Raw genomic sequence first — 19,512 nt, forward strand, 5'->3', positions numbered from 1 at the left:
AGATCTCAGTATAAACTCATCATCAATTGTTTCTTATCCACATTAATTGTGATTGACAAAGGTGATGCTTGCAGTGAAATATAACTGAATACCTAATCTCTAGTCCCCAAATCGCTGAAAGAGCAACATCTGAAGATTAAAGTTTCCTCCGGTTCCCTGACTGTGTGCAAGTGCAGAAAGCTTTCTGAGTACTTGAGTTAATAAAAGCCTTGCATACACCGATGTCCCTCTCTGAGACCTGCAGAGGACGTACTGTAATCCTCCATCCTGGCAGCATTTCTATGCTTATTGCATTGTTATTTGACTCAAAGGCTCGATGTCCTGTTGCTAAGCTCTTCAGAAAAAACCATCACGTCCATCATCATCAGCAGTAGGTTGTTGCTTTCCTTTTCACTGCCTACGCAGTCTTTTATTCTAGCAAGGTCTGTTTCTGCGTCTCACATATTTTTTTGTAATCATCTACTTGATTCACTCTGCTATAAAAGCGAGCTGTACAAAGCTGCAGCCTGGAGATGTTTATGTTGGATTGTGAGCGCTGCGTGAGATTTGTTTTTCTGATGATGACATTTACAGATGCATTGTCATAGTTTCTTCTCTTTTCTTCACTCTTTTCTCCCCAGGTCCCCTGGTGGGCTGCTTCCTCTCTGTCTTTCATCACCTCCTTTATCTCTTCTCCTCCTCTGAACTTTGAAGCCGTTTGACGAGCAAGGCCATGGCACCGTTTTCCTCTCCCGTCCTCTTCTTGTCTCTCATCCTCGTCCTTTCTCTGCCTCCATCCTGTTCTCCTGAATCCCAGCAGGAAGAACCTTCTCTCCAGCCCTCCGTCACTCCAGAAGCTCCATCAGAGCTCTACAGTAACCTGACGGATGACGGCGATGACGCCGCTCTGAAAAAACCATGCTCTGACATGGTCATATGCAAACCTGGGATCATCCTGCCCATATGGAAGCCCATCAATCCCAGTCTGGGAGTGCAGGTCGCCCGGGCCATCCTGTATTTTGCCTGTCTCATGTACATGTTTCTGGGAGTGTCCATCATCGCTGATCGATTCATGGCATCTATAGAGGTCATCACGTCACAGGTGAGTCTTGTCTTGCAATATCTTGCAAATAATTACATTCAGAGAATCAAACAAAATGCTCAGAACAAAAGATACTAAAGGTAAAAGATGCATTTTAGAACTACGGTTTGGTATCAAGAATCAGTTCCAAAGTTCCAAGAACTGTGGATTCAATAAGACGTGCGCATTTTGATTCCTTTATGCACTTTTTAATGTAATTTTAAACCATTCAAGCGCAAGCGGACGTGAAAGAGAACTCAATTCATCACTATCACATAGTGTGCAAATACTGAATAGAGTTCTCTTTCGCATCTTCTTTTACTTGAACGGACAAACAAGAAAGGACAAAAACATTATAAAAGTAGTCTGTTTTTCAAGTCTTCTGAAATGGCAGCAAGGCCAAGGCCATGGGTTTGAATCCGTGGGAATGCATGAGCTGATAAAACACACATTGAATGCATTTTATAGTAATTTGAGTTGGATAAGTGTCTGCCAAATGCATAAAGGTTAATGTCAAATTTAAGTTGGTACTCACTGAAAGTGCATTTGGTTATGACATACGTGAGAACTATCAATTATATTGAACAATATCCTCATGCAAAGCAATTATATGATTTCAGAAGACATGGAATATAGCGCATGAATCATATTGACTGTGTTATTTTATGGTTTATTTAGTGTTTTTTTTTTTTGAAGATTGATAAAAGGTTTTGCAAACTGTAAACAGGTTTGGAGCAACATAAGGTGGGGGGACTCTCTTTTTTTTAAAGCATAACCTTCACCTGAGCTCAGTTTAGCTTGTAATTGCTGTTATTAAAATAAAAACAATTGTGAGTGTTTCTGCAGCCTCTGAATGTTTAATGCTTGCTACGTGCTTGATGGTTTTTCTTTCTTTCTGCTAAAACGACTGACTCGTCAACACTTGTCAAGGGTAGATCGCCTACTCCTGTCACCTCCGCTGACTCATGCGGCATAAACCTGTCGAAAGAGGAAAATTAGCCAGACCGCTTTTAGAAACGAGGCTAGTTTTCCTTTAGTTCTTTTATTTTGTCAGTAAGTTTCTCAGCCAGAAAATAAATAGCAGAATAAACAACTCTAGCTTTATACAGTATTACAAGGCTGCTGAATTTGAAATGCAGCCAGATGAAGGAAATGCATTGATTTTCACAACTTTACTCCAAAATACTTTTATAAACAAACGTGGAATACAATAAAACGAAATGAGAAATGTGGCACCATCATTGCACAGTCACAACAGCTGCTTTCAAGTTTGTCAGAGTTGTTATTGATAACTAAATCTGAAATAAAATAGACAGCTATATATATATATATAAGTATAATAATAATAAGTATTATTATTATTATTATTACTATGCTTAAATCAGAATTTGTGCTTCATCACCAATTATTATATAATAACAAATTTACATTTATAATCTTTAGAAGATAATCACAAACCAAGGGGAAATGTCCAAAACCCCTCCAGATGTTGACACATTTATTCAATATGCATTGACCGATCTTTATATGTATATTAAAATAAAAATCTAGTAAACTAAAACCATAAAACAATGAAAATCATAATCTTGAAATGAAATAAACATTAACTGAAATAAAACAATACAATATAAAAAAGTAGTATTAAAATAACTAAAGCTAATTTTAAAATGAATACAAGCTATGCTTATATATTTTAAAAACATCAAAACTATTAAAAAAATACCAAAAAACATTTATAAAAAATTACTAAAATAATAACTACAATTAAAAAATAAAATTAAAATATCAATAAAAAATATAATTGTATATTACTGATATTAAAATAACACTAGTACGAACTAAATAATGTAAAAATATTGTTAAAACTTATGTTCGGGTCATTTTGACAGGGAGAGTATTTCTTTTCTGAAAATAATAGTTAATTTTTGAATAAACAATGCTAAAATGATCCACAAATTATGCTTTTTTCACTCAATGAGGCTTACGCAGATCAATCACCAAAAAAAAAAAAAAAAAAAAAAAAAAAAAAGATTGAAACCAAGATTTGGAAATAATATAGCATGAGAGATTTAAAAGCAATTTTTGACTGGGAAAACCAAATTAGGTAAAGGATTTTCAGCACAGCAGGGTTGGCTAACACAGGTCTTTTGTGAGAGTCAGTCGCTCTCTTTCTCTCAGCGGTGAGTAAATCAGCCTTGCTCAAATCAGCCCTTGCTAAATCAAAGCCAACAGCTTTGAGTCTACCTCATTAATCAAAGCGTCCCCTAGAAACAGGCCACATACACCCTTGTCAAAACACGAGGACGTGTCTGCAGGGTGTGAAAGCAGCACCAGAGGCGGACAAAAATAGTTGGGAGATGTTAGCAAAAGAAGGACATAGAAGTGCTGTGGAGAGTATGTATGGCCTGTCAGCAAGGCCTCGTGCACACAGCTAATATTTAGAAACAAATCTCTGAACTGTTTGTTATGTTTAGATGTGAACATTTTGAGCATGCCAGAATGCACAGTGTTTTTGCTGTCTGTATGCATGAAACAAGATCAGAATTGGTGCATATTAGCATTGACAATGCACACTGAGTCATGAAGAAAATAAAGAATCCAGCATTAGTACTCTGTGTTCTTTCTTGCTTTGAGACGTCCCATCTATCCGTGCACAGACCGCTTTAGATGCATCATTGTGAGCAGCAGTCATTGTTTCTAATATGCCAGTTGCAAATTATTAAAGGAAAGCATTTCCAGCTCTGAATCAGAGGATGCACCACACACACGCTTTAAAGCCTCCAGGCTGAAAAACTACAATTGAACTCTTCTGTCTCAAAAGAAACAACTGAACCATGAGAATTTGACTGACTCTTGATGCACTGAAAGTCTTAAGAATAAAAGCACAATGCCAGAATAACGAGCCCTGGCGTTTCAGGAGCGTTATTGAGTGAACTGGTTGTCTCAGGGTTTTGATACAGTTTGGCATCTCTTTAATAGACCGGAAAACAACAATAACTTTCTGCAGTCATCTGCCATAAAATGACATGGATCAAATAAGCCTCAACCAACCATTAGCAATCAATCGACTGAACAAATCGATGGCAAATCAACCAAATTTCAGAAAAGTCACTTGCTCACAAATATACCGTAGAAGCCGAAATCTTTCCAAAAATCTGTAACCCAGTATTTTGTAGAGGGGGGTCAAAATGAGCATTTTCAAAAAAGCTTTGAAGCCAAATTACAGGTGGGGGAAGTAATGCCTTTTCAAAGTTTCAATGCCTATTACTCAGCATGTATTAATGATCTCAATATCCATTTAGATTCTAATGGCTAACAAACGTTTCTTGTGGTATCTTTGTTCTCTAAATGGCTCTATATGGCTCAGTTCCACGGCTCAATGAATAAATAGTTGAATTGGACACATTTTCAGTTGTCGAAACTAAATGTTGGTCACTTTGCATACAGTTACTTTCCCAAACAATTGAATAGAACATGCTTATCTGAGTGCCAAAATTATTACTTTTCTAAGTTTGAGTGCCTGTAACATAGATATACGGATATAAATCCTTAACAGTATTTTCTTTTGGTGTCTTAATTGTTGAACTTTACACATTTTCAGTGGTCAAAAACCAAATGTAGGACACTTTGAATACAGCTCATTCCTTATGTATTTTAAAAAGGAATGTCTGAAGAACAAATAATGTTAAAACTTGAAATGTATCTCGTTTACCTTTATCAATACAACTGCATAGAACAAACCTTACTGCCATAAATATTAACAAACTTTTCTTTGTGTATGTTTATTTTTTAAGGCCCCATATGGTTAAATCCCAGAGATATGGAGATTTAAATGTGCAAATTGTTGAATTTTATGCACTTTCAATGACCAAAAAAACAAATGTCATTTTGCATAAGCTGATACTTACTGTATTTAAAGAAGAAAGTATGAAGAACAAATAATGTCGAGACTACGGTTCATGACCCCTCCTGCTAAAACCTGTCAGGCTTTCATTAGCAGTAATGACTGACTGCATCCTTAACATGTTCCTCTCTGATCCTTCAGGAGAAAGAGGTGACCATCACAATGCCAAACGGAGAAACATCAGTGGCCACCGTGAGAATCTGGAACGAAACCGTGTCCAATCTGACCCTGATGGCGCTGGGATCATCCGCCCCTGAAATCCTCCTGTCGGTCATTGAGGTGGGTGAGGGTTTCAGATGATAAAATGTGCTAGTTGAGAAGCCCTTAATAACAATTAACGGCATAACCACTAATTACATTCACAGCAGATGGAGAAACCCTCATTAGTGTAGCCTGAGGTTTGACTATTTCATTAGCAGCGTTACCAAGTGCTGCTTTGTCTGATTATCAGTTCGTGTCGAAGCATGATCCATCCATAATTCATAGACTCGTGTAATTTACATATACATTTTGTGGCTTTTAGCTTTGTCTTTTAGCTATGAGAACTTTTTGCATTTTAAAATGTAGTCTTTCTCTCCTTTTTTTCTAATACAATAAACTTTATGAAATGAGAAAGTCCTAAAACTACCTGCTTCTGACTTCTTAAAACCATTACAAAAATTAAACATTATAAAAAAAAAAATTTAAAAAAGACAATGCCAAACAAAATTACAAACACTTTAAAATGATATATATATTTCAGTTTTTCTACTTTAAAAAGTTTCTTTCCATGTGTTACTTGCTGTTTTTATGCTATATATATATATATATATATATATTGATAACTTGATTTCAAAGTTTAACTTGATGACTAAAACTACAACATTTAATCAAATATACGGAAAAATATAAAAAAAAACAACAAAAAAACAAAACTAATTTTATATGTATCTCAATGATATTAAAGTAACACTGTCTTTTTCTTTGTAGGTTTTATTTTTACTTTTTTAATTTCTGAGTGAAAACTGTTTCTTTCTTCAAAATTGTTGTTTATCAGTCTTAATCTGGTTTTCCCATCTGAATCCTGACCTGGATTTCTGCCTTTAGAGGGATTTTCATATTTTTGCTGTTATTTTTATTTACCAGCGCCCTTTCAGTTTCCGTGGCATGTAAAAACAGGACAACAAATTGTGTTTGATGCCCATGTTGATGGGTTAAACAGCTTCTTGATGGAGATAGTTAGTGAGATCCATGCTGTGTGAGATGTGGAGACCTCAGCTCCCGCTAATGAGGATCCAGATCCCGTTTATTAATGAGACAGAGTTCTCCCGGTTTGTCCCTCGTCTTCCACCGCATGGAATCGACACGTCTGCCATCTCAGATCTGTGTAAGTCTGTCTGCGGGAGACATGCATCGCTCTGTCGGACAACATTTAGCACATGTAGCTGAGCTTTATTGTTTGCCACTCCGCATCCCAAGATCTAATGTGTTAGGACATCTGTCAGTCCACTACACTTCATTCAAGGGTTTCATGTACACAGCATTGTTGTACGGCTAATGCATCTTAACAACGTAATCACAATGCACCATTGATCTTGAGATGTTGTGGTCTTTAGTGAAGGAAACAGTCAGGCAGAATATTTAGGGGATTTTTGTTATCAGAAGTGTGATATCTCATCGCAAGCTCAGCCAGAAAGCAGGCACAGGGTGAATTATCTGTTTGTCACAGACCCATCCCAAAGGCTCGCCGCTCTGAGCTGGAGATGATGTAGAGGGATATCAGTGATAGAGCCACACACACACACACTGATAACCAACACCTGCATGCTTCTTATTTCATTCTTTCTTTTGTATCTTCCCCAAGGACATTCGCTTCATTTTCAGGGATGTTCAGTGAATTTGACATATCTTGCTTTCAATGCATTGAATGTTATTGAATGTGAACAACACTTACTGATCTGATGTGGAATGGAAAGTGACACAATCCACCTTTCGTTTAATTGTTCTGACTTTTAATTCATTTAATACAAGCTTTTAAACCCTTATATGTTTGTATATACTTAATGCTGCACTCCATTAAACTTGGAAAGACTGAATTTACTACGAAATCAGAATTATTATAATAATAATACAAATAAATGTCTAAAATAACAGTGTTTTATCTAACTTATTAAATGAAAAATTTGAATTTACAACTAAGTACTAAAATTACTCAAACTTGAATAAAAAAAAATTACTCAAACGTTAATTTTTAAAATGTAAAACTATGTTTTCTTTAAAATGTGTTCCATTATGTTGCATTTGCAACTAAGTGTAATACAATAAGTAACTTAAAGTACTTAAATGACTGATTCTTGAATAAAAAATATACATATTTAAACTACTAAAACTAATACATAAGTACATAACAAAATTGCTAAAACTAAGTAGTAGAATTTAAAAAAAAGAGTAAAATTAAAAAATGAAAAATTATGTAAATATATGCTCTTTTAAAATATTACTTAATAACAACATAGTTATTAATGCAAGAATAACACTGGTTTCAATCAACTAAAAGCTTTTATATTTGGAATTCAAGCAATAATTCTTTTCTCTTTTATGTTTATTTAAATTTGTTATAAACAACTGCATGTATAAAAGTCTTCACAACAATGTTTTCTGTCGCTTGGTTTTTTATTTTTGTTGTGTTGTGCTGAGTAGCCCCGCCCACAGTGAAATCTCATTGGCCCAAAATCCCTCTCCACATTAAACATTGGATATATTATAATTGGCTGATTTTGTCATGTGTGTGTACTTCAGGTGTGTGGACATGGTTTTGTGTCCGGTGAGCTGGGTCCGAGCACCATTGTGGGCAGCGCTGCCTTTAATATGTTTGTGATCATTGGAATCTGTGTGTGGGTGATTCCTGATGGCGAGTCGAGGAAGATCAAACATCTGAGAGTCTTCTTCATCACCGCCTTCTGGAGTATCTTCGCTTACATCTGGCTCTACCTGATCTTGTCCGTCATCTCACCTGGAGTCGTGGAGGTGTGTGTGTGTGTGTGTGTGTGTGTGTGTGTGTGTGTGTGTGTGAGAGAGAGAGAGAGAGGGAGAGAGAGAGAGAGAGAGAGAGAGAGAGAGAGACATTGTATTTCTGTATATGAGTGAATCTTTAAAAGCCTGTCGAGATTAAATCTAGGTCATATTGCACCCCTAAAATGAATATTGTGATCAAATTTTTATTGAGTTTAAATGTGCAAATCAATTTAGTTATATGTAAAATAACATTTAGTTTATGCAAAGCTATGCAAATAAAAAAAAACTTGATTACAACAAATTATGTGTAGTACAAAGCTGTAGAGAGCCATACTGTAGACTGTTTATACAGTATTATGTGTGTCTGCGTATATACTGTGTGTGTGTGTTTGAGAAAGAAAATGAACCCTGTTTTAGAAATGTGACATTATTTGCATTTAACATGGCAGTTAAGATAATCCCAAATCACATTAGTTAATGGCTAAAAAAATATCTTTCTCATTAGTGAAATTTTGAACATAATGATGACAATCTATCGAGAATCGCCATTGAGAATATTAAGAATTACTGAAAAAAGCAAAGTAACTGTCTGTACACATTATATTCATGAGAGTTTTGCAGGGAAATGTGCATAAATGTAATGAAAATAATAGAAAAAAAGTGCCAAAATTATATTAACCCGCCTTAAAATTTGTTGTTGTTTTTTTTTTAATGTAAAATATATACTTTTTTTAAACTTGAAATGTGACCTAGAGATGTTGTTGGAAAATACTCATATTTACAAGTATGATTTGTGGGCGACAAACAGTTTCTACCTTACCAGCTCACATTAAATGAGTATAAATGTTGGTACTTTGCTGTGTTGGTGTGTGTGTGTGTGCGTGTTGTAGGTATGGGAAGCTCTGGTCACTCTCTGCTATTTCCCCGTTTGTGTGATTCTTGCCTGGATCGCTGACCGGCGCCTCCTTTTCTACAAGTACATGTCCAAACGCTACCGTGCTGACAAAAGGACAGGGGTTGTTGTGGAGACAGAGGGGGACATGACCCCCAAAGGTATGGAGATGACGATGGATGGCAAGTTTCCATTGAGGACTGGAGCTGTAGGGATCGGCACACAAGAACATTACCAAGATGGAACCGGTAACACAACAGGCACCATGGGGACTCTACCCAACTCCAACAGCACGACCGTTTACATGGACAGTGCCAAGGACCTGGACGAGAGCCGTAAAGAAGTGAGAAAAGACACACTGTCATTTAACACCTAAACATTTATACATAAATACTTGTGCATACAGTCATAAAGTTCACCACGGTCGACATGTTTCTCATCCTAACAAACCGAGACACTGTAAATAAAAAGTATGGAGCCCCTAAAGAGACGAGGTGATGGGAGGAAAAAATATTTCTATGCATTTGGATTCCCTCATAAAGATTTTGCGATAAAGAAACCCTATATGCAAAATTTATCAGAGTAATGCAATACTTTTGCAAGAGAACCCAAATACTTTTGTGAGAGAACGTTTTGCGAATAAATGAAAAAAAAGCATGTAATTTTCCTCCCATCTCAAATTTTATCCCTTAGAGGCTTTTTAAAAATAAATGGTTCAGCCACAAACTGAAATAGTCTTTATTTTTTTAATAATTATACTGATGTCGTTCCAAACATGGTGAACATAAGAGGAGATGTTGGTCAGAATTTTTAAAAGATAGTTTTCCAAAAGAGTGATCTGTGGCAGGCAAACTCCAGAAAAGAAAATCCCCAAAAAATGGCCATTAAAAGTCCATACAGCTAAAGTGCTATATTCCAGTTTTTCTAAAGTAAAGTAAAAGCTTATTGTAAGGAATAGGCAAAAATGTCGTTTTGGCAAAATCTCTCCCTCTGCTCTAGTTCTTAATTGTAATTTGCATTTGTGTATGCATCATGAAGTGTGAGAACCAATGGTGTTTGGTGTCATTCACGTCAAACCTGGCAGATTACATCAGAAGTTTGAATATATTGCAATGTTTCGCTATTGTCAGGTTTGGAACAATATGACCTTTGAATGTTCCTTGGCAGGTGATCCGTATCCTGAAGGAACTGCGGCAGAAGTATCCAGATAAGGAGTTTGATCAGCTGGTGGAATTGGCCAACTACTACGCCCTCCTCCATCAGCAGAAAAGTCGTGCCTTTTACCGCGTCCAGGCCACACGCATGATGATCGGGGCCGGTAATGTGCTGAAGAAACACGCAGCTGATCACGCTCGCCGTGCTGTGGTGACAGGTGGTGATGAGGCGTTGGAGGAGGACGACTTGGCCACCTTTAGCCGAATCTCCTTCGAGAGTGCGCACAGCCAGTGCATGGAGAACTGTGGCACCATCGCGATACCCGTGGTGTGTCGGGGAGGCCTGGGGGAGAGCACTTTCTATGTCGACTACTGTACAGAAGATGGCTCAGCCAACGCCGGCTCAGATTATGAGTACTGCGAGGGGACGCTGGTGTTCAAACCGGGAGAAACCAGGAAAGAAATTAAGGTGAGGAGGAGTGGAAAAAATTCCATGTGAAATCTTGTCTACCAGTTGAAACCCTTTTACCTTGATCCTTTATGGTCATTAGTTGGTCCAAACTTGCCTAGAAGGATTACCTGCTAGTTTAGGGGTGCACAGTGCTGCTAGCGTCCTGCAGAGTTTACCTCCAACACACTTTCCTGGATGTTTCTTGTGAGTCTAAAGATCTTGATTAGCTTGTTCAGTTGTGTTTCATTAGGATTGGAGCTCAATTCTGCAGGTAATTGACTTTCCAGGAACAGGATTGATTTCTCCTGCTCTACAAGGTCTGGTCTCGACTGGGATATCTTATGTATCCAAACTTTGAATGAGTTGCTTTCTATGGACGTTTTCTAAGATGTCCACACCATACAGTTTGTTCCAGATGAAACTGGTAGATGGTCATTAGCTGATCCAAGCTGGTTAACTACCTTTAATTGTTGAACTATCTGCTGATGGATCTGGTTTTGACTAGGGGAGGGTTTCAAGTGTCTGAATAAGAATAAGGAAGATACCGATTGGTCATCAAAACAGTATTTCTGTGAACATTGAGTTTGTAGAAGCTGCTTTCTACATGAGTTTCTAAAAACATGTCCACAGCATAAACTTTGGTTGAGCTGAAACCTTGAGATGGTTTTACATGCTTTTACCTTGCCCAAACGGGTCATATATATGGTCCAAGGTGGTCTAGCTGTTTGAACTACCTTATAGTGGATCTTGACGCAACTGGGATTGTCCCAATAATCCCAATTTTGTATGTAAGTTTTAGGTTTTCTAAGAATACTGCATGTCCACAGCACATAGTTTGGTCCAACTGAAACCACTAGATGGATTTACATGGTTTCTACCTTGTACAACTTTATGGCCATTAGCTGGTCTTAGTTGGTATAGCTGGTTAATAAGTTGAACTACCTGCTAGTGGATCTAGTCCACTTTGCATTAAAGCTTCTTTCAATGTAAGTTTTCTAAGAACATGTCCACAAAATACAGTTTGGTCCAGCAAAGTTCTCAACTAAAAGGTTTAATCTAAGTTACTGATTCTTGTATGTCCATTAATAGGAATCTTCATTGAACAGATTTTCCCAAGGAAAATGATTTAGTATCTTAACAACAGCTTCCCAAGAAAAAAAAACTCTTTGAATCCATGAATCCATGGCAACAGTGCTCTAATGTCAGTCATTTTTGGAGTGGCAATGATTGACAGTCTCTTTGCCAAAAAGACTGAGAGAGGATTCAGAGTGATGGACACATTGATCAGAAAAGTCAGATCTCTACAAATCCATGTTCCTGTTGTATTTGTCCAAGAATTATGCATGTTCTGAGGTTTACTGAAGTAAAACTACTTTCTTTCTAGGTGGGCATCATCGATGATGACATCTTTGAGGAAGATGAACATTTCTTTGTGCGTTTGCTGAACCTGCGTGTTGGTGATGCCGAGGGTATGTTTGAGAGTGACGAAACGGATCAGGCTCCCAAGGCCCAACTGGTGGAACCGCTGATGGTCACGGTCACCATCCTGGATGACGACCATGCGGGGATCTTCACTTTTACGGACCACCAGGTGCGAGTGTGTGAGAGTGTGGGTACCATGGAGGTGACAGTGGTCCGAAACTCCGGTGCCCGCGGGACCGTGATCATCCCATACCACACAGAGCCTGGAACAGCCCAAGGGGGAGGGGTCGACTACGAGGACACGCACGGAGAGCTGGAATTCACCAACGACCAGACAACGTGAGTGTAAAAAACACATAAGAAAAGTCAGAAGAAATCTGTGAGCGTTTCTCAAAGTCAGGGATACTTCCTTGGCAAGACTGATCCTTCCAAGTCACTTCCTTCAAAGGCTAGGCGAGACTCGTCTTTAGCATTCGGGAGAACACGCAAATGGAACAGGCTAGCAAGTGCACGTAATTGCGTCAATACGTCAGTGAAAAGGTCAGTTTGAATGGTATCGTTAAATTACTTTGGAAAACTTAACTAGTTATTTATAAAAGAAATACTGATGACGCAACCAAGTTTACATTTGTTAAATGACAGGTCCGGTTCAGTTAACCATTTGTATTTGTATAATTTACAATATCAATACGGTAGTAATTTGTACTGGCATTTAAACGTTAAACTTTACTTATATTTACTACAGTTATAACAAATGTTTAGTAACGTAAATAAAAACCGTTAACGCTCCGACTCCGCTAACGTTCGACATTTTTACATTTTTGAACAAGATAGCAAAGCTGCGCGCATAGGATTGTGGGTGATTTGAGAGCGCGAAGAGCGCGAAGGATACACATATGCATCCTTTCCTGTGTATGGCATATTTTTCGGACTCAGTCCTTGGTTGAAAATCCGAGGATCCTCGACATTGGAACAGTTCTTCGACGGATGTCGATAACGTAGCATCCTCGAAATACTGGCTTCCGAGGATCCTTCCTTGACATTGAGAAACACCTTGTGTGTCTGTGCAAAACTCACTTCCACAGTGCAACAATGCAACAGTGATTAGTAATAGCGATAGCATTGCTATGTAGTTGTTAAGCGTGTGAATCTTCACGGGTTTCACGATTCATGTCAACGATTCTAGGGGGTTGCTTAAGTGTTTTGAATGGTTCCTAGAGAGGTACTAGGAAGTTACTAATGTTGCTATATAGTTTTTTTTTGTTTTTGTTTTTTGTGATCAACTGCTATATAGTTGATAGGTAGTCGTTAGAGCACAATGGGGGGTTGCCAATGTGTTTTGAGGGGTTACTTGAGAGTTGCTATCAGGGGTGTGCCCAAAGCCTAAATCCGTATTTGGAAAAGCATGGAAAATGACTGGCAAGTGCTGCCACTCCAGTGCAAGGTTGTGTGTTCAATTCCCAGGAAACATGTTAGGTAAAAAAAAGTTTTAGCCTGAATGCACTGTAAGTCGCTTTGGATAAAAGTGTCTGCTAAATGCATAAATATAAATATATGGCTTGGGATTTCCTCCAGTGTGGGAATTTTTCACCTGGTGGACAATAAAACAGGTGCAAAATATCTCAAGTTGCTAAGTAACTTCCTAGTACCCATTCAGGACACCTGTGTCTAATCTCCTAGTAAAGTAACAGTGCATACCTCTCTTTTGAGATATTATACATGTTTAGTAGGGCTTGTTCAAATCCCCGGATTATGAGTGATATTGAAAGTGATGCTTGGGTGCTTATTATGTGTGGGTCAGTAAGATCATTAGAGGATGCATCGCTTCCCTCTGTCTGGAGTATTTTCTATCTTTGCCGGATGAACGTGACACTGTCTTACATTATTGATGAGCACTAAACATTACGATTTTCCTGTGTCAGTGATGGGGTGAATACAAGTCCACCACTCAACAAACCACTCAACAAATTAGTGTCCTTACAAAGCATAGCTCTGTGGATTTAGTTTCAATGTGAGATGAGGTTTATATTTGCACATTTTATTGTGAGCGGGAGGATTTGGTGGGGCGGGGGGCAAGGGTGGGGGGGGGTTGTTATGAATGTGGATTTGTCTGGATTATGAATGTGATTAAATATTGACATGCAGCCTCTCAAAGTGATTTGAACGCTGACATTTTCCATGATTAGTCTGAGCATGTTTTTGTGCCTTTGTGTATGAGTGTGTGTTGTTCATTCAGCAGCTCTTTTAATGTGATTTCATCTCAGGGTAGAGCGCTGTTCGTGATCCCCGGGGGAACAGCATTAAGTATTTATAAGGCCCTGTGTGTGTTGTGTGTGTGTGTGTGTGTGTGTGTGTGTGTTGTGTGTGTGTGAGTCATTTTGCAGATTTCTGACATTTTCCTATTTAGTCGCAATTTAGTCACTTGTCCCAGTAATCAGTGTCAAACTTCAAAGCCACTACCTAAATGTGTGATTACTTGTTTTTGTTTGACTGTGTGTGTGTGTGTCTGTGTGTGTGTCTTCAGTCAGACCCTTCAGGTGAGGATCATTGATGATGAAGAGTATGAGAAACATGAGAATTTCTTCATCGTTCTTGAGGAACCGCGTTGGCTGAAGAGAGGAATCTCAGGTGTGTGTATAGTGTGTGTGTTGCACTGTAAAGACTATGAGATTAACTCTATTAGATTTAAGAGTGGTTTTGGGTGTTCATCTGACACTCGGGTTCAAGTGGATGTCTCCGCTCCCAGCCCTAATGAGCTGCCTTCTTAGACCGCATTTTTAGGCTTCATAGGTGTGTCCCTGGTTTTTCCAAATACAAGACTGCGAAAGGATGCTGCTTTATAAAATACCTTGTTTTTGACCGAAATGTAAATGCACATATATACAGTAAATATAATGCTAAAAAAAAAAATCTATATTTATATATATATTAATTTATAAATATATATATATATATATATATATATATATATATATATATATATATATTAATTAATATTTTTTATAATTAACAATTAATATTAATAAAGAACAATAATAAATATATTTAATTCATAAACATATATTTAAATTATAGTTGTATAAATATATTTGATTCAACTCTTTTTTTATATTTTTATTTATATATTAATTAAACTATGTTTTATTCCGTATTAAAAAGTAATAATGAAAAAATAGTTTTTATTAAATAAAAATAGTATATTTCACCCAATATCTGTGTATGCTTTTATCATTTCAGTAATAATAATAATCATCACGCATCATCATATTAAAATAGATTATTTATTATTGTATTACTATAGATTAATTATTATTGTTGTAGTTATTATTGCTAATATTATTGCATAAAATTATATACTGAAATTGGGTATTAAGAAGAAGATGAATCACCGTCATAAACCACAATAAAAGGATGAAGAATTTATAGGTCTTGGAATATATTTGTTAGCCTAGCAACCACTCAAAAATTAAATGCATGCATGTATAATTTCTGTTTGATGTTAATGCTGATTTGACATTGAGATGAGATGTTGAAAGTCGCTCATGCTCCTGTGTCACTATAAAAAAACAGCCTGAGGGTGTTTCTAAGATGGTCACCAAATGCACTGAATTGCCTTAATTAAAGAGACTTTGCTCTGCAGGAGCCGACTATTTGACACTAATGGATTCAGCTGTTAGCAGTAGTGTTGCTTGCATGCGTGATGTGAACAGACTATTTGTCTGAGCCTTTCAGATCATGTCATTTATGAAACGCTGTTTTTTGCTTTACAGTAGGATGCTGTTTTAGTATTCAGAGACACAGCTCACTAGGGTTTGAAGCAGAGCCATAGTCATGGGATACATACATGTAGATGCATGTTCCTGTGTGTGTATATATATAGATATGTGTGTGTGTTTAATGGAGTAAACTCATCTCCAGCACTAACTCCATCTCTCTTGTCCCTTCTTACGTCACGCAGCCCTGCTGCTGAACCAAGGTAAGGTTTCAGATCAACTTCTGGTCAAATGACATGTGTCCACCCTAGCCCTCATGTTACACACCCAGCAGAGAGGAGAGAGGGGCTAAAAGCTTCTCTAAACCCATGAGAGATGTGATTACGGAAAAGTGGAATCAAATACAGACCATTGAGAAAGAGAGAGAGAGAGAGAGAGAGAGTTCAAAACATTAGACAAAATTCTCAATGGAAGTTGTCACAGTCCAATCAATTCCAAATTATACTCACTCTGTTACTGAAGCATAATGGGTTGTGTATGACATTTTAGTTTGTAGATTCACAATCTTGCACACATGCATTCAGAACGTCTCTCAAAGCTTGTGTTGTTTTGTGTCGTGCTGTGAAACATGGCATCGTATCGATCAGTGGAGCTGTTGTGTTTTTGATTGACAGGTAGGGGGTGTGCCCTCCATTTCCAGTCTGTTGTATCTCATCCATTCTTTTCTGTCTTCTGTCTTTGTCCTGTCTTTTGTCATGTCTTTCAGAGGATCCGGAGGGACAGATGACTGTGGAGGAGGAGGAGGCCAGGAGGATAGCGGAGATGGGGAAACCTGTCCTGGGGGAGCGCAGCCGGCTGGAGGTGGTGATCGAGGAGTCCTATGAATTTAAGGTATCACTGCTGAAAACACTGAATATAGTCTGCTTTTTATTTTTATTTTTTATTTTTTATTTTTTTTTATATATACCGTATTTTCCGAACTATAAGTCGCACTTTTTTTCATAGTTTGGCTGGTCCTGCGACTTATACTCAGGTGCGACTTATTTATCAAAATTAATTTGACATGAACCAAGAGAAATGAACCAAGAGAAAACATTACCGTCTCCAGCCACCAGAGGGCGCTCTATGCTGCTCAGTTCTCCTGTAGTCTACACTGAAAGCATAGAGCGCCCTCTGGTGGCTGGAGACGGTAATGTTTTCTCTTGGTTCTAAATAAATGCGACATATATATGTTTTTTTTTTTTCTCATCATGATGTATTTTTGGACTGATGCGACTTATACTCAGATGCGACTTATAGTCCGAAAAATACGGTATATATATTTTATATATATATATATATATATATATATATATATATATAATCTTTTTTTACATCTTTTTTAACCTGCTCTTCCAACAATTTTACATCTGTATCTTCCAACCCTAGTCCTCAGTCTGTTCTGTACATGACAAGAAGTCACATGGTAAAATCATGCATGCTGAACAGATCTTCATGTACAGTGTTCAGTAGAGCTCTATATATAGATTATGTGTATATGGCATGAAAAATGCACATCCATCAGTAATACTGGCCCACAGCTTAAGATTCCCACACGATATATTCCTGCACATGATGGTTAGATCATTATTATTATTTTACATTTGCAGTGGATGATTTTCAATTATAACTGTTTATGAATAATTGCAAAAATATAATTTACGTAATGATTACCCAGGGTGAACTGATGCATTATGATTGTTTATGAGAACAAATGTTGATGGTTGATGAAATTCTCATCTGAAAACATTACATTAAAATAATTTCTTTTTTTAATGTAATGTTAATGTTTCTTTTTTGTTATCCTTTGTCAGGATAGTTTTATTCATTACAAGCACCTCAGAAAAGATTGTGCAAAGAGATTATAAAAATATTTTAATATGTTCACATAACAGTAGGATGTGGTCCAAATCTGACATTTATTTTTAATAATAAAATAAAATTATTTTAAAAATAATTTTTAATTGTGAACAGGGAAAATCACATTGAATCTGATCTTATCACATCTAAAATATTATTATTATTATTATGAATATACCATATTATAATACCAAATAATATGAAATTAATTTAATTATGATATGCCTTTATTGCAATTTGTTATATATTTTTATTATTTTGAAAAATCGGATTGAAATTACCTAATAATAATAATAATAACAATAATGCATAAATTATATTATGCCTTTATATATATATATATATATATATATATATAATTATTAATGTGAACAGGAAAATCTGATATTTTCAATTATATATTTGATATTTTTAGTTAGAATAATACCAATAAAAAAGTTTTTTTGTGTTTTATTTTGAAAAATCTAATGCTGTGTACATCATAATTGTGCATTATATTAAATTATATAATGAGGTTTGTTATTAATGTTGATAACAGGGTCCAAAGCCTCACATAAAAACTCAATCTAAACCGAGCAGAAAATCTGAATTGGGCTGTGAATGGTGGGAATGTGTGAGTGATCTGTGCTGTGTTTCAGAGCACCGTTGATAAACTGATCAAGAAGACGAACCTGGCGCTGGTGATCGGGACTCACTCCTGGCGAGAGCAGTTCGTGGAGGCTGTGACCGTCAGCGCAGGTCAGATGTTCAGTTGGTCACACTGTATACATTTCACTGTCTCAGAAATTCAGACTTAATAAAACACATAATGAGGCTCTTGTGTTCTCAAGCTGCTCTTTAAAAAAGCTCATAATAAGTCTCAGAAGCTGCAGCAGTACACGCTCTGAAAGCAAGCGCTCACCTATTCATGATGTTTTCGGAAGAATTTGTGCACCTTTACAAACCTGTATGATTTATTTCTTCCACGAACACAAAAAAATAATACATAGTGTAGAGTTTACAGTGTGCCATTTTCTGTACTGATTAAAAATGTTAAAAGTGTTAAAAATGTTAAAAATGTCTTGAAATAAAATAAATTTTAACTGAAATATAATGAATATATATATTTTTTCAAACAAATAAAAAACTTAAATTTAAATAGTTTTCAAAAAACTACCGTATATAGATGTAAAAACTACTTATTGTGAAAAACGCACAGTGAAATTATTAAAGTAAATTATTTCAGCTAGCTGCCAATGCAGCATTTCTATTTTTAATTGTTTAACTTATACTAAAATAACTATATATATATATATATATATATATATATATATATATATATATATATATATATATATATATATATATATATATATATATATATATACATGTATGTATGTATGTATGTATAAAAAAAGTAAAAATAAAAATAATATATAAATATATATATATATGAATATATATAAACAATAAATATATATGTTAGGTAAAAAGTGTTAGCATGAATGCACTGTAAGTCACTTTGGATAAAAGTGTCTGCTAAATGCATACATTTATTTATTTTAAATGTATATATATATATATATATATATATATATATATATATATATATATATATATATATATACACACATATGTTTACAATTCAAATGGATGATATAAAAGTACACACTAAAATATAATATATTAATAAAAAACTATAATAGTATGTCAATGATACTCTAATTACACAATACACATTTTTGGAAATTGTAAACAAAGATTATTAAGGTATGATTTAGAAGATGATATATTTCATTCTTTCTGCTTCAAAATTCTCAAAACTTTCTGCTGATTCTTTGCAAAAATTAGCTTTACTAGCAATTTCTGAGTGAAAATAGTTTTCACGCCTAATTGTTTTTATTTAGTTAGTTTTTTGGAGACATCCAGTACACTTCTAGTACATCTAGGCATATTGAGGAACGTTGTCTTCAGTGATGCGATACTCCCATCTGGTGGTTTATCACGGTAATGCATGTAGAATCGTTCAGCGCTGTGTAATTTG

The 19,512-nt window shown here is 36.1% G+C and overlaps 1 protein-coding gene across 3 annotated transcripts in view; it reads left to right on the forward strand.

Annotated features, from left to right (window-relative positions):
* LOC128029520 (sodium/calcium exchanger 2-like) overlaps window positions 1-19,512 on the forward strand; it is an 82,394-nt gene that overhangs the window by 55,897 nt on the left and 6,985 nt on the right. For 2 of the 3 annotated variants that reach the window (XM_052617340.1, XM_052617342.1), the window contains exons 2-11: window positions 621-1,081; window positions 5,106-5,243; window positions 7,743-7,970; window positions 8,849-9,193; window positions 10,018-10,473; window positions 11,840-12,216; window positions 14,402-14,505; window positions 15,836-15,853; window positions 16,357-16,481; window positions 18,128-18,227. In XM_052617340.1, the coding sequence (XP_052473300.1) occupies window positions 713-1,081; window positions 5,106-5,243; window positions 7,743-7,970; window positions 8,849-9,193; window positions 10,018-10,473; window positions 11,840-12,216; window positions 14,402-14,505; window positions 15,836-15,853; window positions 16,357-16,481; window positions 18,128-18,227 (2,260 nt within the window). In that variant the 5' untranslated portion in view covers window positions 621-712. The remainder of the gene's footprint in view (window positions 1-620; window positions 1,082-5,105; window positions 5,244-7,742; window positions 7,971-8,848; window positions 9,194-10,017; window positions 10,474-11,839; window positions 12,217-14,401; window positions 14,506-15,835; window positions 15,854-16,356; window positions 16,482-18,127; window positions 18,228-19,512) is intronic. The other variant, XM_052617343.1, reaches the window with a different exon arrangement.

This window comes from Carassius gibelio, chromosome A15, assembly GCF_023724105.1.
Source record: "Carassius gibelio isolate Cgi1373 ecotype wild population from Czech Republic chromosome A15, carGib1.2-hapl.c, whole genome shotgun sequence".
In the NCBI taxonomy this organism is placed as follows: Eukaryota; Metazoa; Chordata; class Actinopteri; order Cypriniformes; family Cyprinidae; genus Carassius; species Carassius gibelio.